Source organism: Aythya ferina (genome assembly GCF_964211825.1).
Source record: "Aythya ferina genome assembly, chromosome: 12".
NCBI lineage: Eukaryota > Metazoa > Chordata > Aves > Anseriformes > Anatidae > Aythya > Aythya ferina.
In genome coordinates this window covers 13,816,508-13,840,546 of record NC_140308.1, presented here as the reverse complement: position 1 = coordinate 13,840,546, position 24,039 = coordinate 13,816,508, and the positions used below count along the sequence as shown (strand labels likewise).

At 37.0% G+C, this 24,039-nt stretch overlaps 1 protein-coding gene and 1 long non-coding RNA gene across 5 annotated transcripts in view; one reads left to right on the top strand and one right to left on the bottom strand.

Moving 5' to 3' along the window:
- Positions 1–1,466: 1,466 nt before the first annotated feature.
- Positions 1,467–24,039, bottom strand: part of SLC7A6 (solute carrier family 7 member 6) — a 30,596-nt gene continuing 8,023 nt past the window's right edge. For all 4 annotated transcript variants that reach the window (XM_084533586.1, XM_084533588.1, XM_084533589.1 and 1 more), the window contains exons 3-10: positions 21,450–21,575; positions 19,515–19,659; positions 17,057–17,180; positions 6,270–6,373; positions 5,163–5,259; positions 4,278–4,427; positions 3,369–3,552; positions 1,467–2,338 (exon numbers count right to left, since the gene is read on the bottom strand). In XM_084533586.1, coding sequence (XP_084389712.1) covers positions 2,244–2,338; positions 3,369–3,552; positions 4,278–4,427; positions 5,163–5,259; positions 6,270–6,373; positions 17,057–17,180; positions 19,515–19,659; positions 21,450–21,575 — 1,025 coding nt within the window. In that variant the 3' untranslated portion in view covers positions 1,467–2,243. The remainder of the gene's footprint in view (positions 2,339–3,368; positions 3,553–4,277; positions 4,428–5,162; positions 5,260–6,269; positions 6,374–17,056; positions 17,181–19,514; positions 19,660–21,449; positions 21,576–24,039) is intronic.
- LOC311443441 lies at positions 10,563–16,115 on the top strand. The gene is made up of 2 exons (XR_014697276.1): positions 10,563–11,817; positions 14,273–16,115. It is a non-coding gene; the product is annotated as an uncharacterized lncRNA (long non-coding RNA).

The following is a 24,039-nucleotide window of genomic DNA, read 5'->3' as shown; positions in this document are numbered from 1 at the left end:
TCCTTGTTGATGTGTGCAAAATTAAAGCCTGCAAAAATTCTTACTATCTTACACTGCTTCCAGGCATAGTTAAACTTCCTTTGAGTCCACAAGAAAGCAGGGAACTGAATGCTAGTCTCTCTTTGGTTTAAGTTTCTGGAAAGGTACAGCTTGTTTCCTTTGTTAGATACTTTGCTTTTGCTATACTGCAGATACCAGCTGATAACCTGGTACCATCACCTTCGTAATTTTATATGCAGAGAGTATAAAAATGTAACTTGTCCATCTGGCTGATCTTTAAATATTTGAGGACTCTTACAATACTGAATCTCTCCTCCAGTATTGAGTCACTTCTGCAAGAAGGATCCCCCTGACCTGACAGTTACCCATTGAGGCACTAAAACTATTTCAGTACCCTCCTACTTAAGTCTGTAATAAATGCTAATAGCATGTTAAATTGACATCAGTCATGAGCTGTAGGTTGCAGTAGGGACTTTTAAGGTCAATTAATTCTAGGTGGTGATGTTGAGGTAGTGGAGACAAGCGTTTTTTTTTTCCATGTCAGGAAGGTTACTATGACTATTAACCTATGCCCCAACCCTAGCCTGTTAAAGCTATGCCGCTCCCTGAACAGATGTCTCAACTTAGTTACTGTGAATTAACTCTAGTTATATGCAAGGCTAAAAAGCTGCAGTAGAATAGCTGAATGCTTATATTAAATAGCAAGAAGTCCTTACATATTTACGTTCCAACTGTGCACAACTCCTCAGCTCACATTTAACAATTAAATTTCAACACTGCTTCATAAGCATAGCTCAAGACTCCGTTATGTGTCAGTTTTTAACATCTTCTGCAACTTTCAATTATCTGCAGTTTTTTGTTCAAAATAACCTTGGTCAAGAAGTCAGTAAAAGATTTCACATATTCTATTATTCAAGTGAACAATGCAAACATGCAGCACTTAAAGCATGCATGGATTCAACCATAATCTTGTGGTTATGAGATTTAGTTCACCTTAAATGCACACATTTACTAACTGCCCTACATTAAACTAAGCTCAGCTGAGATCAACATTCTGAATTAAGTTAAAAATCCAAGGAATGCTTTTGAAGCTGAAGTTGAGTGTTTTCTTGCTTTATGGGCCAAAGAGGCTGGCTTCATGTTACCTTTTGCTACACTAAAATTCAGTATCAGAGCGTCCTGCTGTTAGCATTACAGCTTTGGAATTCCAAATACTACTAATTAGCATCAGTCCATATGGCAGTATTATTTATTCTCCGTTTTATTGTTATCTTCTCTCCCTGCTACTTAGCTTTCAGGATAGAAGTGCTGCCGTGGATCATTACTTCTGCTGAAGAAGAAAAAAAGTGGTTTGTTCTGTGAGTTTATGGATGTCATTTTCTAATAAAAAGCAAATTCAGAAAGGAAAGTTTCTGCGTGATGAAGAAATACTGCTGTGTTCACTGAAACAGTTGAAAAACAAATGCTTACAAGCTTCAGACCGAACATTTTAATTTTTGAAACTTATGTAAACTGTCAGAGGATAACCAAGTACTAACAAGATAGCAGGAAAGAATTAGCGCATAATCATTAAATCCTAAATCAAATCTTCAGTGCCAAGGAATCCAGATGTTGTGAAAGGTGCTTTGTTGATTAAATCCTTGCCAGAGACACATACCACATTTCTATGAAGCATATAGAAATAATATGTTCCTCTTCAAGGGAGAAAGTCTTTAAATAATGTAGCATAACTTTATTAATTTTTCTGCTACTAATGACAAATTATGGGGGTTGTGACCAGTTGTCTTCTGGGATAAGAACTGAGCACAGCAAATCATTTCATGCAAACAACCATCAGAATTAAGTTGGAAACAGCCTTCAGTCTTTTGCCTCAAAGTGGTTTTCAGTTTAACTTAAAAATGCATTACTGGCTGGTTCTGCAGACATCTGATTTGATCCATTAGCTCTTACCATTGTACTACCAATTCTGAAGAAAATTCAGAACGAACAGTATTGACGCATAGCTTGTGTGCTTGAAATGAGCAGGTAATTATCTAATGAAAACGCCATGAAAATATGCCACAGTTGAGGAGGATGACACGAAGACAAGATCTATGCAGGAATCCAATTGCAAGTAAGTACACTTTCAGTATTTCTGAAAGACCACTGGAAATAGTTTTCATGTTTTCTCCGGTTCCATTCTCTTCCCTTTCTTGCTGTAATTGCTTTAGCCTCCCTCCTGTTCTTGAAATGGCTTTGAGATTTTAGTTAGATTTGATTTCTAGTTTCTTTTCTTCACTTGTGTCCATCTCTGTTAAAACACAGCAACAGAGCAGCTGCATGTTTCGCGTGACTGTACCTGTATAGGAAATCAAAGATAAATCAGAAAAATAACCACCTCCTTCAACTTACACAAAATATATCTGACTAACAAAAGTTAATTGTCAAGACTGCTGGCTCACTTCTATTACGGGAAACACTAACCAGAAAAATTAGCACAGAAAATATTTTCCACTCAGTATTTTTAAACAATGTTTAAAGCTGTTCTGGTAATTTTGCTGATCTCTTGCCTAGGGTGTTTTTCCTCCCAAACGCTCTGCCAAATAATTGAAGGAAAATCCTTTTTCTCCGTAACTAAGAGTGTAGAATTGGTAGAATAAAAAAAAAATTAAAACCACAAGAACTTGAAATAGCACACAGTAGTGATAATATTACTGTGTATTTATATATTCACTAACTGCTACAGCACCACATCCTGTTGCATTCTAAGATTATGCTATAAATCTTCGTTTCCACATCCCTTAGCAGGGTTTTCTCAGCAATGATGACAACAGTACACTGCTGGGGAGAAATGGGTAATTTAGCTGTGGACATTCAATGGAAGAAAAATTCAACCTGTGACTGACATAAGATCTAAATTCAAACAGCTGATTCAGTACAGTACGACAGCTCACTTGCATTGCCAAGAATGCCTGGCCCTTTTACAAAGATCAATCTTGGTTAAGAAAAAGACTTTTCAGCTGCTAGTTTAGAGAGAATTGTAGAAAAAATTAGGACAATATCTGTAGAAAGCAAGTAGTATTTTAAATATATAGTGAATAAAAACTGGGTGCATAGGCATGTATAAAATCAGTACGCCCTTCCACTGGGTCTTCCTGGGATACAGTTAATATTCTTCACAGCAGCCCATATAGTGCAAGTGCTTTGGATGCATGGCTAAAATAGTTTTGGTGACAACCAGTTAGTTTTCTCACTTCTGTTCTTCCTATCCTTTCCCCCATCTTGCTGGGGGTGGAGAGGTAGGGAACAAATGAGTGGCTCTGTGGGTGCTTAGCTACTGACTGCTGCTGCAGTGTTCAGTCCACCACAATCCTTTCAAACAGACTTACCTAAAATCTTGTTGATAAACTGAGGTCTCCTTGACGCAGGTAAATAGACTCCCAAGAAAAAGACTGGAATTCCAGATAAAGCGATGGCAATTCCAATCAATGAATTTATGGTGTCACTATAGAGTGGCACTACCACCAGAAATACTGAACATATACAGAATATTATTGGGAAAACCACACTCAGCTGGAGGAAAAAAAAAAAAGAACAAAATGTTACTGAGAGACTGATTTTCTACAGTTGCATATATTCTGGTGAGAATTACAGCCTCTTCTCTCTGAACCCCAATTTGTGAAATTATCTGCTCTTTTTCTTATGCATCTGACTATTTAGCTCTGTAAGAATAGTAGAATTGCTCTTCAATAGAACTACTACTGAAAATTACAAGACCATTGAAATATGGTAGGTCTGCCGTGTTGAAAGAAACTGTAGCAGAATGAAGTGTTTTTAGACAAATCCAATTAATCTCAGGAAACATGAATGACATTTTCATGAAGCTTATCCACTTAAAGTAAGAGAAAGTGATAAGAGGATAAGATATTGAACTGAAAACACCAGCAGAGCTAAATGTGGTCTACTGTAACAGAATTAACTTAAGCATTCCTAACTTCAGATTTCTAATCCAAAAAAAAAAAAAAAAAAAAAAAAGTTCACTACTATGTTAACCTATTGAGCTCCCTGGTTGACAGAGAGCTCACTAAACTCACATTAAAAAAAAGGAACATGCTATTATAATACTTACGTCTTCTCATCTAGTACACAAACTAGCTTTCATGGGACACCATGGAATGGAAGCCATGTTTTATGTCCTTATCAATTTGTAAGCTTCAGGAATAACATGTATGGTCCAGATTTCAGGTAGTTAATTGTAGGGAAGAGGGATTTTAAGTAATGCATTAAGTAAATTTTACCTTAAGAGGTCTGGGTCGGTCTGGTTCCTTCCACCGTAGATATAATTGGCCAGCAATAGACAGACCAACAAAAAACCAGTAACTGAAACTGAAGTAATTAATAAGCTTGAAGACATCTTCCACAGCCAGGTAAATAAGAGTCATAGCACACTGTCAGAAAAGAACATGACTGCGATGAACAACAAATTTACTGTTTATGTGGCTTTTTTCATTACAGTGACACCATCTTTCACTCCCTGGTGGTTTGGTGTAACTTTTTGCCGATCTCAAAATTCACTCTCTCAGAACTCACCCTGATAATAGTAAATCTGAAGTTCTTATGTTATCAACTAAACAACTACTTCCACTGTAGAGATTTACTGATACTTCCCATGGAGACAGTAGTACAAGCATAATGCTTCTTACAGTTTGGCAATAAGTAAGAAATAATTTCCTTTAGTTAAGTCTTTAGTAATTCTTCAATATCCATTAGGGGTTTGTGTCAGTATGCACGTTTATATAATAGCTGGATTTTAACTATTCATAGTGCCACCATACTCATTTTATTTAGCATACAGAAGCCATATACAGATTTTATGAATTGTTTTAATCTGCATTTAACTTAGAGGAAACAGAAGTCTGATAACAAATCTTACACAGCAGTAGCCCAATAGAATAATTCAATCATCTTAATTCAGCTTCAACTTTCTTTATTGTTAGGAGTGTAGCAGGTTGTTTTCATAGGTGAATGTTCATGAATTCAGCCAATTAAACTCTTTGGAGACTGTTCCTATGTTTTAAACAGAATTTCCTCTACTACCTCCTTCCAGCCTCTTTAAAGTTTTCCTTTAAATAATTCATATAGTCACATCTGGACAGCCTAAAAGAAAAGCAAAAATAACTTACATTGAAAAGCAGTGCTGGCACAGGTGTAAACCTCTCTATGTGGATCATAGACAACAGATCAGGAAGGTGACCTTCTCGAGATCCTACAAAAAATAGCCTGAAAAAAATTGCAAAGCAGACGTTGATGCCACATGTGAAAGAGAATGCATTTAAAAAAAAAAAAAAAAAACGCAAAACACTACCTGTCAGAATAACTGTTTATATCACTGAATTTTGATCCTTTGAAGATCCTTTAAACTAGAACATGGATTCAAGACTCTACAAAGATATACTTTACCACAACCATTTAGAAGACATATAAGCTTTTAGAAACATGCTGTTAACAACTATTCTTTAGAAAACAACCCTACGGGCAAATAGAAAACTTCTACAGCAACTAAAATACATTTCTATCAATATAAAAAAAAAAATATATCTAAAAGCTAGTACTGGAAACATTGCAGCTTTCAATGACAGTTTTCAACAACAACCAGAAGAAATTGCCATATGCTCAAAGAACAAGCACTTACAATTTTGTTATCAACTGTAACTTGTTCTGTATCACCTAGTTCACCAGATCACATTCATTTTTGTTCTCAGTAGAGACACTGTGCATACATTCAATGAACAGGAAGCACAGCTGAATAAACCTACTTATAATTTCCAGTAGTCAGGTCCCTAATCAATGCTCAGAGGAAAGGTTCTATACCATATTTTGATTTTTTTTTTTGACTGAAGCTTAATAGCAGCAGCTTTTAAAACTTTGTACTTGGAGAAAAAAAAGCTTATGATTCACAATTAAGTTCTAAGTAAATGCATTAAAACAAGAACTTGCTATAATTATTGTATCAACTAAAATGGACGGTAACTCAACCCAAATAATCAGAAGGCGTGAAGACTCACAAGACAGACAACATTCATTTTATCTTTAATTGTACTTTGCATGCAGCTAGGACAGTTTTGGGGAAGTAAGGCAGTGTTTAGGATGAGGTTTATTTAGATCTGTTATTTTAGTATGGCTATTTGTTATAGGTTCAGATACAGAAGTGCTTTTGCCTCTCTCCTAACAGATGACCGTAATACTAACACCTAAGTACACTTATGAACAATTTTTAAACAGGACGATACCTTGATGATGCTAGAATTGAAGCATTAAGTCCACCAAAACAAGAAAAGGCTACAGCAATGGGAATTGTCCAACTGAAGATGCCAAATACCTCGTCGGCAAATGTCTAATGAAAGGAAAGAGAAAAAAACACACATGAAAATAACTGCAACAAAGCTTATGCAAAACAATGACATCAAAACTTTTGTAGTAAGTTTGTATGGAAAAATTAAAACATAGTGGGGATATGCAGCACAAAGCAGTACACAGCATTTCTAATTATTTATTGATTCTAAACAAGAGCAGGCTTCTAAACCCAAGTGCCTAGACTCACATTTTCTGCTCACAAAATAATTCTCACAAAAGACAAATTGTTTTTAGAATTTTCTTACCAATCCTATTACATTTCATTACGTATAACATAGTATGTTACACTTGAATTCATAAATATTGACTACAGAGACTAAATGATAAAAATATCATTACATATCCAAAAAGAAAGTGCCGTAATGCAGATAATAACCACAGCCACTATCACACCCGCCATTTATGGACACTACACTAGCAATATATTCTATTTTCCTTCTTTTCTAACTTCCAAAGCGAATCCTTTTTGCCCTTTAGCTCCACCAGCAGAGCCTCTGGGCTCTAGCCTGACAACACGGCAACTGACAGAGGAAGCGTTTTTTTCAGGCAGTCATTTGTTAGTGTTCCTAGACAATACTGTACACCAGCTGTGGTGTGACCTCCCACGACAAGAGTTCTGAAAACAAGAAGTCAGGAGCCTCAATGTTTCACAGCAAGGGATAAGAGTAATTGAATACCATTAATTGTTTAAAAATGTAAATGGATAATAATTTGCAAGGTACTGGTAAATTCTGTTCAGCCTCCTGCGTAGCAAAAAAAGGATAGACTCTTAGAATACCAAGTAAAATGTTTGAAAAAAAATAATAAATAAATCAAGAAGTTTTAATACTTGAAGACTAACAGCTATTCAAAAACTCATCTCAGTCTGAGCAGTGTACCTTTTCCAAGCTTGAAGTTAAGCAGAAATCTGCTTGTGCTGCATTCAGAGGATGCTGGCAGAAGCCTTCCTGTCCCAATCCTACCTACTAACACTCGTTACTTCTACAGTTTCTTTTACTGATGTAAACTAACAGTCATGGTAGCACAAGTATCATGTCTGCATTAGCACAAAATTGTTATTTATAGAAGCAGGAAGTATTACTTGTGTGTAAGTGGTATCCAAAGAAACTACAAAAATTCTGTCACAAAGATTTTGTGGGTATTGGAATATACAGAATAAACATTTTACATCTTAACAAGTAGCAATCATCTGAATGGTTTATGGACCTTTCTCTAAATCACTTTCTGAGCTTTCTCTTGCTTCACCATTTTCAAGATAATCAGACACAAAAAGCATCTAACCTCTTTCAGCTTTCCGTAGGTCTGTCTTTTCTACTACAAAATCTTTAAATCACTTTTCAATACCCTGATATTTTGAACTACCTCCCCCTTGACTTCCCCTTTTAACTACCAGTCTTCATCATAACTTTTATGATCTACGAAGTTCAATCAAAGTGGATTAACATTGAGAGCTGGCCCTTGTTTGTCGAATATAAAGCTGGCCTTAACAGCAGTCAAATTTTGATTTAACTACTCCAGGAAGAAGATTACCAAAAGCAGTGCATTGTGCTCTAATTTCTGAACGTTTTGTAAGTTCAATAAAGCCTACACGAATTTTAATTGATTTTTTCAGGAAATGAGTGATTGATTTTTATGAGGCAAAACCCTGCATATAGTTTCAATCTTTAAATCATAAAACATGGAAAATTTTAGTGACATAATACAAAGCATGGCTGGTTTCCCATTCTGGGTTGACAAAGTACTTTGTTCAGCACATAATCCGGGTTAAGGCTCACTATCCAACTGTGCTTAGCTGTACAACATAATCTATGTTAAAAAGCAAAATTTATTGCATCCTTTTGTGTAAGTTAGTTGAGCCTAAGCAACAGCAGATGGGATTTTCTGATGCTAAGATACAGAGCAGAAGAGTGTCTAATTACTTCAATGGGAACCTTACTAAAAGGTTCAAAAGTAACACATCAACTCTGTTAGTCACCCTGATTCTTACTAAACTGCGTCTTTTAAGCTCTTTCTTTCTACGTGTTAGTAAAGGTTCCTGCAAAATGAAGCATCAACGCAGGGTGGGAGGGAGAAAAATGCGCACACACAAACACCCACATTAGTTATAAAAATTAATAGGAGAAAAGTATAAAAGAACTAAACCATGTAAAAATTCTGTTTTGTGTTTAAGCAGAATATCAATTTGGCAAAAAAGAGCATGCCATAAGAAATGTGTTTTATGTACCATGGATGATCCATTTTCAGTCCACTGAAACTGAAAAAGCAACGAATAATTTACATTATTGTATGTAAAAGAGTTTTGTTGCCCAAGAATATTTACCAGAACTCACGGTGCTTTAAGATCTTTATCACATCTAAATGCAGCTTTGAGGAAACTCATCACCCAAAGCAGAATACAATTTGTAATGACCCAGGGAAAGAATTATGACTTTTCCAGAACAAGTAAAAGTGAAGACAAGATGAAAGTTCTAGTAGACAACTGTTATAAATTTTAAAAGATGATTTAAGCCTGGAGTGTCTCATTTCCAAAGCCAAACAGCAAGTGAAATTAGACACCAAACTTAAAACTCTCAGAGGATTTCTTTACAAATGCAAAGCTATGATACAGAACTCACTGAACAAGAAGTTAGAGAATTAAGATGTTTAGTAAGGTTTCTTAAACAATAAGCATTGAGATAAGTAATATTAACAGCTCAAAGTTATAGAAGAGAAGGGAAATGTAAGGATTTAATCTTATGCTGCAAGATGCAAATTAGCTAGCATGTCATTTGGAGAATCTTCTTCCCCATAAGACAGGTTTGTGTTTATTTTCTGTAACCATTTTCCAATTCCTTTCAAAACATCTAATAATGGGCCCCTGTGGAATGCCAGATGTGAAACTAACTCAACGTCCATTTCCATCCCATCACATATATCTAAGATATGCTAATGTTGTTCCACTCATCCTGAAAAAACAGAAATCAGTCACGTGAGCAGTAAAATATAGAAAGAGTTAAGGCAAAGCCATGGTATCACTTCCACAAATTACATACAGACGAAGATGTTATAGATTCAATGTATTCTGGATGCAGGCTTGTGACTCTAAGATGTGTAACACTACTGATCCTGCTCAAATACAACAACAATTCATTTTCCCAGATCTGTACCACTCAGCCCTTTGAAAGGCAGAGTAACCTAGTAAGAGCCTTTACCAAACACTGTCATTTCTGGTGTGCTTTCTAATCCTGTAGTCAGGATTCCTGAGAGAGCAAAGGGTGCAGCATTAACTTCAAGAGCTTAACTTTACCCTAGGTAAGATACAGCATAAGAGCATTTTAATTTGGAATGATCTATTAAGTTCAGCTTGGCAGACCTGTCTGCAAAATGATCTTTCAGCAAAACAAAGTTAACAGTTGAAAGGTACCTGAAGTTCAGTTAAACTTTCTAGTGACATTACCTAGCTTCATATGACAAGTATTGACCCAAAGCCTTTGTGCAAGTGTTTTCTAGCTGGGTTTCACCCTCACTTCCAAAGTAAAAAATAATCAGCCAGGTTCTTGTATTACTATTAAGACAAAAAACACACTTTTATCCTTCAGAGTCCATATTAGTAAATCCTCCAAAGCTCTCATTTTGACAGATGTGAAGAAATGGCTTCTCCAAGGCTATGCTCTAATATTTCTTTTACAGAAAGTGTTACTGAAGTGTAAGTAAAAGTGGCCACGATAAGCATTCAAGTGTGCATGTGTCAGAGGGTTATCTAGCATAAGAAAGAAGGGCAGAGAAAAATACAAAAAGCAAGTCAAGTTATCAAGCATATACCTCGTGCACTGTACCAAGAGAAAATAAAAGGGGAAGGAGAAGAGTTAGTGGCTGCCTTCTGTTCAAACTGTAATTGTACAACCACGAATCCTCCACAAACAAGCTAGACTTGGGCTCTGACCTAAGCACCTGACCAATTCCACTTTAACTACCACTACTTCTGGGAGCAGTGAAGTGCATTTATAAAAACAAATCAGCTGGCAACAGGGGAAAGAATGGAGCATTTGCAGGGGTATGCGGAGGATGACAGAGGAGCCTACCTGGAGGCAGCTATAGCAGAAGCATTTAGTCCACCATAACAGGAGAAAGCCACCACTAGGGGGATGGATTTCTTCTCAGGTTTCTTCTGAGAAAGTCTAAAGAGCAAGAAGGATTAAGAGATTAAATTGTCATCTCTGCTACAGTCTGTCAAGTCCTGTAGTCCAGACTTGAACTACAACTGCTTCTAATAGCTAGGAAACAGTAAAAGAATTCAGTGGCTTATACAGCACTTGCAATTTTAAGTCCTTTTATGCCCTCCCATCCACTGGACACGTAAGATACACACATATACACGCACACTGTAGAAAGACATGCACCTGGAATCATTTCCCTCTGTTCTGATTTATTTCCAAACCATCAATGAGGAATAGTTACGGAAGACATCAGGAGCTTCCAGCCTTGCACTTCTCAGCTGAACTGCCCTTCTTTCTCCACAACTAAATGTTACATTACTCCCAGAAGAAGGATCAAAAACTGAATGACAGCTTTGTTTCAAGACACGAATGACTAATTTAACTACATTTTTGGTTTTGTCCTGGCTTAGTTTGATCTCATGATCACCAGCTGGTACTTTGTGAATATTTGTAAGAACACTTTTTGTTCTTTGAAATATCCAGGCAACAGTTTTGTATGAATATGTTGAACTAAATGCAGCAGGAATTATCCCACATGAAGAGCTGCCACAACAAAATACACAGGATACATCTCACACCGAGTAATTCAGGCATACCAGACAATCAGAAAGACCCACATTTATTTTAGGAACCACAAGATGAGAACTCTTTCATCACACTTGCTGCACATAAAAAGTGCACGTAGAGGCATGTGAAAAATGTCAGACTACACTGAGAGCATATGGAACTGCAAGCAATGCTGGCAAAGCAGAAAACCAGTATTGATCAGATGCATAAATGCAAAGAGAATGTACTGTAACATGAGCCATAAACTTAAACAAAGCTACGCCCAAAGATTAGGATGTATTTTGATTAGGAAGTCATCCACAGAGCCTCTTTAAATAGCTCATTTCAAGATCCTATCACACACGTGAGCTTTTCCAGTTTCAGTTCTACAACATTCTTACACTGAAAGACATATAAAGTGGTAAAGAGATTATGATATGAGACCAATCTCACTAGTATTTAGGAAGTGCAATTAATTTCTCTTAAGTATAAAAACATTCCTACATTACAAGAAGATCAGTCAGTCTGAACTACAGCCTGTTTTTTTTTCTTGTTTTTTTTTTTTTTTTTTTTTTTTTTTCTTCCCCTTTAAGCTTCTCAGGCCTTTAAGGAGCTACTTCCTAAAGAAAACAAAGACAGAAGGATTTATGGCAATCATGGAGCTGCACAAGCAAAAAAGCTAGTGAGTACATTAAGTTTCTTCTACTACCATAGCTCCCATTCATCAAGACACTGTATGACATGTTTATTTTGACCAAATAAGATTTAATGTCACATATATTAAAGACAGGAGAGAGGGTAAACATCAACTGAAAACAGAGCCAGAAAATTGTAAAGGTGAAATAGAAAGCAGTGTAAGAAAACTGTTCAGATCTTCTGTAATTCTTGTTTCATCTGCTGTTCTGTTGATTGATTTATTCAAACAGGCAAAGTTATCTCCTTGTATTATTGGCAATGCCTTTCCTTACAGGGAGAAAAGTGTACTAGTGCAGTGCAAGGTCAAGTGCAACACGAAATTCTCTCCATCTTCAGGTCACTCAATCCAATCATATGGTAGCAGAAACCATCACTATTCATTGCATTAATATATCACATGTATACTGGATGTATAAAGAGGTCTCTTCCGCATGGCCCATGTTAAGAATACCCCTGCCAGCTCCAACAGTAGAAATTTAGTTTGTGTCTTCATGGTGGTGCTGAAGATACTTGACCTAAACCTACCCTGGTGTTTATCCTGTTCTGCACCCTTTTTGTTTGTGTGTTTGTTTACTAGCTAGCTGTAGAATAAGGTTTCAACACTTTCCAAAAAAGTCCCTTGCTTTTCTCGTATTGAAAATATTATGCAGCACTCTTCCAAGTTCTGGCTCAACTTTCCAGCTCGACCTCCAAAGCCAGAGAACTCGTACCACACTTGGCAGCAAAAATGCTGCATTGGTAATGAATTACGGCTAGCTACAAGAAAAGAAGGCAAATGAATTGTACTGAACAGCCCTTGTCCAAAAGTACCTGCCTGTCTCTAATGAAGAGTTTGGCCATTTTAAGGTACAGAACGTATATTTCATCCAAAGAAACTCTACTAGGAGGTGTCAGTAGAGCAAGAGAAGGTAGACGTGATACCAGCAGGCAAAGACAAGTGGATTTCCCTGTTCAGGAAAGAAGCCAGTGACTGGCAGATGAAGAATGACAAGCAATATCCAAAGGTCTAAGAGTAACTTAAGAATTTTTGGCTGAATTCAGTTAGAAGTGTTTCAGAATTTGTTCAACTATACACCAAAGAAGCATAAAACAGCTAAGACACACGGACTCCCACATTCTTGTATCACTGGAGGGGAGAGCATGCCTAACCAGAGCTAGGCTCTTCTAGAATATGAGCACACCAGGGTAAATTGGATTCAGCAATGCTGGACTTGTAAGGTGAGATTCAAAGCTGCTGAAGTGGTCATCTTTATCCCAAATCTACAGACAAAGTTGTACAGCAACAAGAAAGATGACAGCCAGCTATGGAGAGCAACCAACTGCTTGCTTCCATCAGAAAGCATTTTTAGCTCTTCTGAGCAAAAGCAAGCTGCCAAGTATTAACCATTGAATGACTTCAACCAACTAGACAAAAAAAAAAAAAAAAAAAAAAAAAAAAAAAAAAAAAAAGACGTGACCACACACAGGAAGCAGGTAACAGGCTATGCACTAACAGCTAGTATGCTCTTTCCTGCTAGAAGACAAAGTAACCAAGAAAGATCAAGTGCTCGTGGAGCCAGCTGCCGACTTCACGAACAGGAGGGCACTCTCAGATGCAAAAAATAGTTGTTCAGGGACAGTGAAGCTGAAAAAAAAGTTGTGCTTTTTTTTTTTTTTTTGTAAAGTGTTGGTGCTACAAAGTAACTGCTTCACACCCATAAAACTTAACAGCAAGGGTTGCGATGGTTTGCACCCAGAAGAAAAACAGCAGTGAGAACTGTAAAACACTGAAGGAATCTGTGGGAAAGGAAGTGAGTTTTACATGATCAGTGAATGCCTGAAGAGCATTTGCAGAATTTCTAAGCTAGCTGTTGCTGCATTACTTCAATTAGTTCAACAACAACAACAACAAAAAAAAACATTTAAGAAACGGAGTTTCGTAGTCCTGACAGTAGGGTTATACGAGAAGTGAAGCTAATACTGAGCTGAAGGAAGGACATCAGCACTTAAGTTTCATATAAGCCCTTGTTGAGGGCTTTCACCTTTCAGCCACTAAGAAAAACAGTATGCATGGTGATGTGCAAAGATACAGTACTGCTAATATTTCTTTTCCTTACAACTTTTCTTCTCCTCACTTGGAAATGGCATGCTGCTCCCCCCCAGGCCCTCTTTCCAGCTCAAAGCTACTTGCCTGAAATGAACAGGAGAAAGCCACTCCTTCCCAAAATAGACACCGGCATAGCTGCTGCTTTAGTACACAAAGGGCTCTGAGATGCAGCAACACTACTGCTTTGTTTCTTTAAAAATTCATTATTGTAATTTTCATCTTCTAAGAAATCAATAAGGAAACTTCAGAAGTCCCTATCACAAATTGCATGTAAAATATGTGAGCAGACCAAAGTAGCTCATTTTCACCAGGTTACTTTTTGGGCTGGCTTAATTCTTGTCTCTTCTTCATTCAGATGCTGACCACAGTCTTGTGGTTGAAGTCTTACAAAGGATTCCACTGAGGATACAATTATCTTCCACCCCTCAGAGGAACTTCTTTATCATGAAGATTTTTCAATTTCTGCATTATAGGAGGGTTTTCACATTCAGACTATTACCTTTTTTTTTTTTTCCTTCTCTATTTACTAGAAATCTATAGATGCATTACATGAGTGTTTTCAATCGGACCACAAGTGCACTTGTGCAGCAATTCTCCTAGTTACTGCCACTTACACTTTATGGTTCATGCTGTTCAGCAATCTCAGAGCTAAGGGGAAGTTCCCTGTTAGAACAGGCTAAATTGGACGGTACACTCTAAGAGCATACCTACTGTATTTGTCTACCATGCGTGTATTATACGTAATGTCCATGTCAGATCATCAGCATCAACTGCTGTACTCTACTACAGTCCTTCCAGAGATCCACATTAATTGCTAACATATTAGTAGATCAAGCTTAAAGCTGGTTTCATAAAACTGGACAATTAAATTCTTATCAGCAACAAGAAGGATTTTTTTAATGAGTCATGTGTCAAGTAATAATCTTCAGCTGAACTTCCACCTTTTCATCCTAAAATGGTTATAAGCAGTAGCACTCAGCAAAATGTCTGACAGCTGATATGGCTTGGCAAGAACACCCTTACAGAGAATGTTAGTTAAACTTTTAAGTACAAGTTTTTGACAGTCCTGAAATCTAGTGAAAAAGCATAATGTTAGACTTCTAAAGTTGATTATTAAGTTCCATTAAAATTAAAACAAGACATAAATCCCCTAAAAACCCTGGGAATCTCAAGCATTTTCTCATTCACATCCTGTTTAGCCAATATTACTGCAAGCAGTTAGATTGGCTGAGGATTTATGTTGCAGTTAGGCCTTCCTTTACATCCCGTGAGAGAGAAAGAGCTGATCTGTCCAGTTCTGGGTGTTGCAGTTTCATGTAGAATTACAAAGAAATGTATACACACACAAATAAATACATACTTTCAATCCAGAACCATGTCAAATAACTAAGTGAAGTATAGATAAAATCATACAAGATTTGGCTTGGGTTTCACCTGTATAGTAAGGTTCAGGCATCCCTGATCCCTTCTTTATCCAGATACCCATGCCTGCTGCAGTGCAACACATGCTGCAGTACCACCACAAAGACTAGACAGAACCCTGAGTGAATTATTTCCCCCAAATCCCAAGGTGGACCAGTCTGCCTGATCCCCTTCACCAAATGGCCATGTACACCTGTGATGAGAACAGCCAGGAGCTGTGGAGTAGGCACAGTGTACTCCTGGGGGACGGGCTGGACTGGAGAATTTCACTGCTGTCATGGGAAAGTATTTTCCAAGCCTGCTAGAAAAAACAATAGTGTATTGCTTTCCAGAAGTCAAGATGGACAATAGACTCTGTACTGTCTTTTAGTTTTGTCTGGACAAGAATTAAAAATACCATTGTGAGTCATTTGAAGGTAATACACATGGGATACCATAGCCTACAACAGAAATACATATTCCTGCAGACCCCACTGCATATGCTGATTCAAAATTAAAATATTTTCCATCCTTGTCTTCTTGTGTTTCATTCTGAAGTGTTTTATCAAGCTTTCAACAACACAATGACGACTTTGCATTTCCATGTTCCAGCTAAAAAGAGGCCACGAATTAAAATGTATTTACGCTCAATACACTTTGAAATAAACCTCTGCATAATTACTTTTCAAATAACAAGTTACAGCTCACATTTACCATACACTATTTTGAAAGCTTACGTTAAATACAAATATTTATCTAGTTTGAAAGAAAGTCAAATAAGTGTTCTTGCTGATTCATCTGCCTAAATACTTGAAAAAAGACTTCATTGATTGGCTAAGCCAGTTTTTATCATAGCAAACCTTTCCTGGAACAGAATGCAGATTTCCTTCATTTTGATGTATTTAACTCTCTCTGTTCATTGCTTAGTTTCTTAAATTTTAGAAGCCAATTGGAAATCTAAATGAGAAGAAAGATACTTCTTTTCCTCCAATTTAAATAACCAAAGAGAGGAAGAGATTTTGTGTCTCAAATCTAAAGGATACAGTAATCAGAACCATCCAATTAAGCTACAGGGAAAAAAAGGCACAAAAACCAACAACAAAAAACTTCACTTTTGTTTATTGACTAACTTTAAGTATAAAGCATATTTTGACCAGCTTTTGTTTTACGAAGCTTATGTATTTTAACTGGATTTGAACTTTCAGTGCATATAAAAAATAATGCATTTAAAAATACTTCAAGTTGTTGGAGTTAATATATTGTTAGGAAGACTGATATAAGTCGCTGAATAGGGGACAGAAAGCTAAATTTTGTCATAGCTAAGATGCAACACATCTCTCTATAAATATGCATCACACCAATGACTACCTCAACAGAACACTGAACTTATCAAATACTGCAGCATGAAGGAACAGAGCCAACTATTATGCACTAGTAAGTCTAATTTATAATCAGCTCTAAGCACACAAGTCTAGTTAATGTATTATGCAAAGAATCTAACAAGTCATATCTGTGCTATTTTAATAAATCTGATAATACACAATTATTATATATAATTTCATTAGCTACTTTTCTATTTAAGATTTAATTATTCATGGTGAGTCTTTCTGTTCTTCCGTATTTGGTGAAGTACTGTAAGAAATTAAGGATTTTTTCCCTAATTTGTTCCTCTTTGAGGAATACATCTCTAAAATGGGAAAAGTGAGTTACACAGCAAAATGCTACATGCTCAACTTACCACTGCCACAGCATCACTAGAAAGAACAGCTCGAACATCCAGCACTGTATAGTAAGCAACATTGGTCATGATGTAGATAACAGTCACAATTGGCATAGACACTGCAATGGCCAGCGGCAAGTTCCTGTAAAACAAGTAAGAAAAGAAAACCCACAACCCAGGAAAAAACTCCATTAATAATAGAACTGCCTTATTTACTTGCTTCCTTTATCTTAGAGATGAAATGTATGAAGACAGAATAAAGATTTCAAAATAGGTATCTCTGGAAGGCTTGGGTTTCTTTCAAAACTGGAAATTCTAATACAGAATACCAGAACAAAATAGAAATCTATTGCAATAACTCTAAACCTAAGTTATCTGTAAAAGGGGATTCTAAATAAATGCTCTTCAAGGCCCTGTCTTCAGAGTTTCCAGATCAGTGACTACTGCCTTCAGATTCACATGCCTTACATTATTTCCTATACTGTTAATCACCATAGCACCACAGAACCCGAAGGCTCAGAGCTTCAAGCTTCTGCCTTTATTCACCCTGGAGAATGCTGCTGTTGTTCTACCAGGGAGACCTAAAACCAGAGCATAACCATGATCATCTCATCTGCACTCATCACAGCAGAAAATAAATGAATTGGGATGCTTATTATTGGTGCACAGGTACATGGTTTAGCAGTGGACTTGTAGTGTTCAGTGAATGGTTAGAGTTAATGATCTTGAAGGTCTTCTCCGACCTAAATTATTCTATAATTATCTGCAGAAGGCTGAGATCCGAAATTGCCTCAGTGTTGTCAATCTCTACATGTGGCATATTCTTCTATGTTTGCTAGTAATACAAAAATCTAGAGTGATGTGAAAACCAAACCTTAGCTGTAAATAGGTAAGATTTAATCCAGAACTGGGAGTTTATAAATCGCAGGCAAATCTCTGAGAACACCCAGATATTTCCTGAGAAATGAGAGTTCTTGAAAGAACACACTTTAAACTTTTGCTTAAATTTGTTTGAATTTCTCTTCCAAAAAGCCATCTGGTCTCTTCCTGCATGCTCACTCCTCCCTTGTATGAAAAACCACTTCCCTTTCTTTTGAACCTGGCTCTTGCTAGCTTCACGCGACAGCTTCAGTTTGTGTGGGATGGGTTGGGGTGATTTTTTCATACTTTCTCTGTGCCTCTCTTGTTTTGCTTGTTTTTGTTTGTTCTAAATACCTCTATCATGCCCCTCTTCCCCCAATTAAATCATTCCCCCCTCCAGCCTCTTTCCCAGGCTGAAGATCACTGCCTGTTCAGTTTTTCCTCATGGAAAAGCCATCAATTTTTTCTGTGGAAACAGTAAAGTCCTCCTCCCCCTATCACCACCACCATCACCCCCAACAAATAAACCTGTAAATTTGTAATAGGGAGTTCTGGACAATTTCAAATTTAACCTGTGGATTACAGCTTTGACAGGACAAGCATGAGGAGACTATGGATCAATGGGAGAAAGCGGTGTTTTTGAAAATATTTCCACCGAAGTCTGGAATATCTCATTATTCCCAAAAATACAAGAGTAACGTAGAAAGCTGGAATTTGAACTTCACTGTTACGAAGAATGAAGGTTGTGTAAGGAACTAATGCTTATAAATAGCAAATGGGAACGGGAAGCCCATTCTGCAGAGAAAACAAACAAGCAAACATTTTAAGGACTAAATGACTGATGCAAACAACATGTATGTATATCTTCTGATTACAAGTACAACAAACCTTTACACGGCAATCAGAGGGAACACCATCAACCTGAAATTCAGTCTGACTAAAAATTGCTATTTTTGAAGTGAAAAATACTTGAATTTTATCTTTTTAATAGACAACCGTACTGGTTAAATAAATGTATAGCACAGAAGAAAATGCAAAAGCCAAATCATAGGGGAGAATTAAAAAAACACTCTCTTCCATCCTTTATCTTTCTCTTGTAGCAATCTGAGCTGTTGCTTATAATAGGGAGCAAAAATAATCAAATGGGATTCTATTTTTAACATAAAGGTGTCTGCTTACAGGCTCACTACTGAAGAAGATAAGTGTAGTCAGTCACACTTTTACAGCATAAATTAATGGAAAAGATAACCTTCTTAAATATGAGACATCAGAGTTATTCCACTGATAAGCACTTCACGGACACTTATGGAAATGCTACACTGCAATATTAACACCTTTTGCAATGGGTAGTACGCAATAACTTGAACTGAAAGCTTATCAAGCACTGAACATGGCATCCTGCAATCAGCTAGACTCGTCTATTCGTACAACTTTTTTGAATCTCTTAATGAAGTTTAAAGCTATTAATTCTTGACTGGTGATTGTTCATGGCCTTGCCATCTGAGTATGGAGTACTTTTAATTATTTCTGTGTAGGTTCAGAACTCATGAGCAAAAGACAAAGACAAAATGAGCAACTGGGAACTATCCAGGTTCAGAAAGCTCACATCTTTTACCTTTCTGGGTTTTTGATCTCTTCAGTTACAAAATTGAGCGTATCCCAACCAGAGTAAGAGAACAATGCAGAATAGAGCGCGAGGGAAATGTCCCCAATATCAAAAGAGGATCCTTCAAAAGAGTTCTCGAAGTGCGATGAATATCCTGTATGTGGAGGAGACACAATGAAATACAGGAAAATAAAACAGAGCAAGTAATTCTTTCCAGTGTGACACACAAACACAAGAACCCAGAAGCCTTAAATCCTACAAAGCTGCTTATTAATCCCTTTTTCTGTTTCTGCTCTGTGCTTCAGCCATGACAATAAGCATAGTACTTAAACTACTAAAAGTTACGCTCTCTGGATGATACTGATCTACCTAAACACCTTTGCGCCAATAATGGCACAAAAATTTAGGAACATTAAGTTCAGACTGAGCTACAAACAGCTGGCAGCGACTATACTCATGCTAAGGATGGTTTTGAGTAACATTCATGAAATAATCCTTTCATTCCTGCTATATATCCTTCTAAATTTTCAATCATTTAGCTTATGCATAGAAAAAAGATTACAGAGGATTTTAGATAACTACGACTAAATACATATAAAAGCAGGTATCTAAGTTTTAGCTACCAAAAATAGATAATAAACAGAACATAAAGTATTGTTGAGATTAAATTTTGACAAGCTAGGAGGGAAAGTATTTTTTACACTGGTATTTGTGAGAACGTATGTTATCTTTTGACTACCAGCAAGTCAACCTGTTGACTTCCAGCAGGTCAAAACATACTCATCGTGGCAGTTTTATACATTCAGTTTATTTTACATAATAAGGTGACTTATTAAGCAATTCGAAAACGTGCCCTGCGCTATGCATCCTGAAATGTTTAGACTTCATCAAAGCTGAACAGGCAAGTATTTGAGGCCTCTAGCCTATCTTTTCATCTTTCTCTTCCCTGCTTTCTATCCTAACTGGACATTGCTATTCCCTTGGCACAGATGTAGGCAGAGTAACTGCTGACTCAGGAACAGAGAAGGGTGACACTGTCAAGGAAGTAGGCAGGGAAACAAGCTCAGTATCTAGAAAACAAGAGATGGGGCAGACATGCTGAGGGATGAACGCTGGCAAGGTGCTCACGTATGCATGTTCTTGTTCCATTCACAGTAATCACTTTGTTCGTGGACTTTCAACAATAACTGCTTAGAGCAAAGGACACAAATTGCCAGATAGACAGGAAAAAAAAAAAAAAGCGTGGCAGCTTTGAAAGCAGGATAATTTTTATTTTTAAGCTAGCACACCAATAAATCCTCCCCAAAGGAAAGGGTAAGAATAAAATTTAGAATTCTGAACTCTTCTCCTTGAACGTGAAGGCACAATGCCTAACACACAAAATCCTCAACGACAGCAACTTCCTAATTTTCAAAAGCTGTAACAGAGCTCAGGATTTGAGGGGGAAGAAAAAAAAAAAAAGGGGGGGGGAGGGGGAGCAGCTCCTGTTATGCAAATCTGCTTACACCTTCTTAAAAATCTATTTTTACTTTAGGTTCAATCACTTTCAGACCTGCACAAAATTCATTTTGCAAAAACAACGCTCAGTTGACCTTAGAGATTTCTTTCATAGGAATTTACAGCTTTCTCCTCACATGTCATATTTTGCTAGCACTGTGTTTTGCTGCTTTCATTTCCCTTATTATTCCATACTCTGGGCAATAAATTGCACAACATGGCTGAGCAATCACTTTTCTTTTACTTAGCTCAAAGTCAACTGAGATAGGATTGCTACCTGTGATATAAAATCAGGATAATACTTAACATTAATGATTTCATGGTGGCTGTATTATGCTTGTACTGAGACATCTGATAACACATATAAAGAGGTGTTTTACAGTCTCTAGACCACTGTTTCAGTTTAACTGATAAGTACAAACCTTTGCTTTAAGTTTAGATGCTTACCCTGGCATATTTTAACAAGTCCAGTTACGATGATGGCAATAAGAGCAGCAACTTTAGCGTAAGTAAATATATCCTGCACTCGTGTTCCCCATTTAACGTAGGCACAGTTTATAAATGTTAGAAGACCTAGAGGGAAAGTGTGTGTGTGGGGGGGGGGGGGGGGTGGAAAAGAAAAAAAAAAAAGAGAAAAATGAGAAGACAATTGGAACAATATTCAATTTAATTCATTTTTCAGAGATTTTCTACGATAATCCTAATGCGCACTTACCTGTTACACTAATAGTTTGGTTAACCTAAGCAGTGTCACGGTACACTGGTAGTGAAAACTGGTTCAAACAGAACAGCAGGAAATTGATACGCTAAAGGCTCATAATACATACCATGTCAAAAGAGGGAAGGAAAGACCTCCCCCACATCAGTGGTCCTCTGATTACAAGAACATTTTCTCATGTTACTCCTCAACAGATGCATTCTGCAGCTATACCAAAGCTAAAGAAACTATTATAATGAAACTATTAGGTTCAATTTACCAATACTGTTCTGCTAAATGAAAGATTACCTAGAAATCCCTTTAGGTAAACATTTTAAATAGTGCTTTAAAAGGTTTTTTCCTCTTCCTTGTTAGTCTGGGGATCAGCTCAACATCCACAGATGATTTAAAATACTGCACAGGGTCCCAAACAACTCATTATTCTTGTCCAGTTTGATTATACTGTATTAACACGAGGCTAGAACGGATCTGACCAGACAACGTGGCCTAAATCTAACGCAACATTATGGCAGGGGTTTGGAACTAGATGTTCCTTTAATTTCAACCCAAACCATGCTAGGATTCTATGATTTTTAAAAATTGGTGGTAAGTAACGTGTATTTAAAGTACATTCCTCCCTCTAGCCCCAAATAGATCAGTGTCAGACCTATTTCACAAGACTGAAATGGGAACTGAAGGGAGACTACCAGATTTCATAAGCATTTGCCTAACGGGCTGACTAAACTTACTCATATGATCAACTTCCCCTAGAAAGACTTTTCATGCTACTGTTCAAATACATTGTTCCTGTGACTCTCAACACTTTGCATTATCAAGTGGAGAGGCAGCCAGACAATCTTTGCCTGTACTCAAATACTGAATATTCACCAGGATTCAGTACCTTCAGCGTCATTTATTCTATAAAACACTTAGTGAAGGAATATTTCTCTTATCCAGATTATCATTACAGTATTGATTTCAACCCCAAAGCTTAACTATTTTCTCCAATTCTCAATGCTTCCACTAGCTAGTAAAAGTGTGGTTATCTTGCACTGTAGTTTTCATTTCTGTACAAGTTTCTTGTACTATGTATTATTAAAATGCATACACATAAAAATTCAACTTGAGTAAGAAGATATTAGCAAATCAAAATTAAATGAAGAGATGTGATAAATTATTTCCTCTCCCATAATCCAAGAAAAATGTGATACTATTAAGATATAAATGCACTTAACACAGTTACCAAAAAAAAAGAGTAATCATTTAAACCATAACAAAAGGAAGGTAATGATCTCGTTACTGCTACTAGTATACTAGAAAATCTGGCCAAGTCGAACGGCTGAACAAGATTCCACAGACCTTGGCAAGATGAGGGGAACAAAAACAGTTGTATCAAATTTCAAAAGTCAGGACTGCCAGCTCCCAAAGAACCCTGGGGAAAAAAACAACTCTGCATGGTCTCTGCTGTTCAGTGGTAATGACTGGTATTATCCATGGAGTAGTTGCTCACAGGGTGTATCTGAACATTAAAATAATTTTAAGCAACTTTCAATTGGGAGCAACTGTTATTAACTCTTACTTCACTGAGTTAGTGTTTGGTCTCCAGGTGAAATGCTATGCTGTCTCTGGTATCTTTAAAAATGATATCAACAAAAGAAGACAAACAAGAATCTGAACAAGCAATGTCCTCTCTCGTACTGAAATTATACTTTCATGTTTCCCTCAATTTTTTAGAATATCAAATTAAAATATAAATTTAATATTAATCCTCAAAAATTACATAATTTAGCTTCTTGAAGTTGCTGAGAACTCCCAAGTTTAGGTCTGCAGTGCCAGGTGCTACCCCTGTTTCCAAAATGAATGACAAAGCCGTGCTGTGTAACACCAAGATGGATCTCACATAAGATCTAGTATTATCACTACAGTTAAAAACAAACAAAAAAATAGAACACCACAACAATCCCGGGTTTGGTATATAAGCTATACCTAACCAGTGTTCAGGTTTCCACTCCCAGCAGCTTCATTAATAAAGTTTTAACCTTATCCATGGGTGAGGACTGACACAGCCCTGCCAGGGAGAAGTGTAGGTTTTAGCAGCAACAGCTACATGAAGTTGAAGAGCAGGGGTGATTCTCAGCACTGAAGCCTAAAGAGGGCAGAACAGGCATTTAAACCACAAAACAAACTGTTGAAGTCAGTCTTTCATCCCCATGGTGGTGACCTTGCCTCCACTTAGGAAAAAAAAAAAAAAAGTGCTAAATTTCCTCTATTAGCAACAAACCAGGACACCTTGGGACAGTATCTGGTTAAGGAATGTGAACATGATGTTACAGGTCCCTC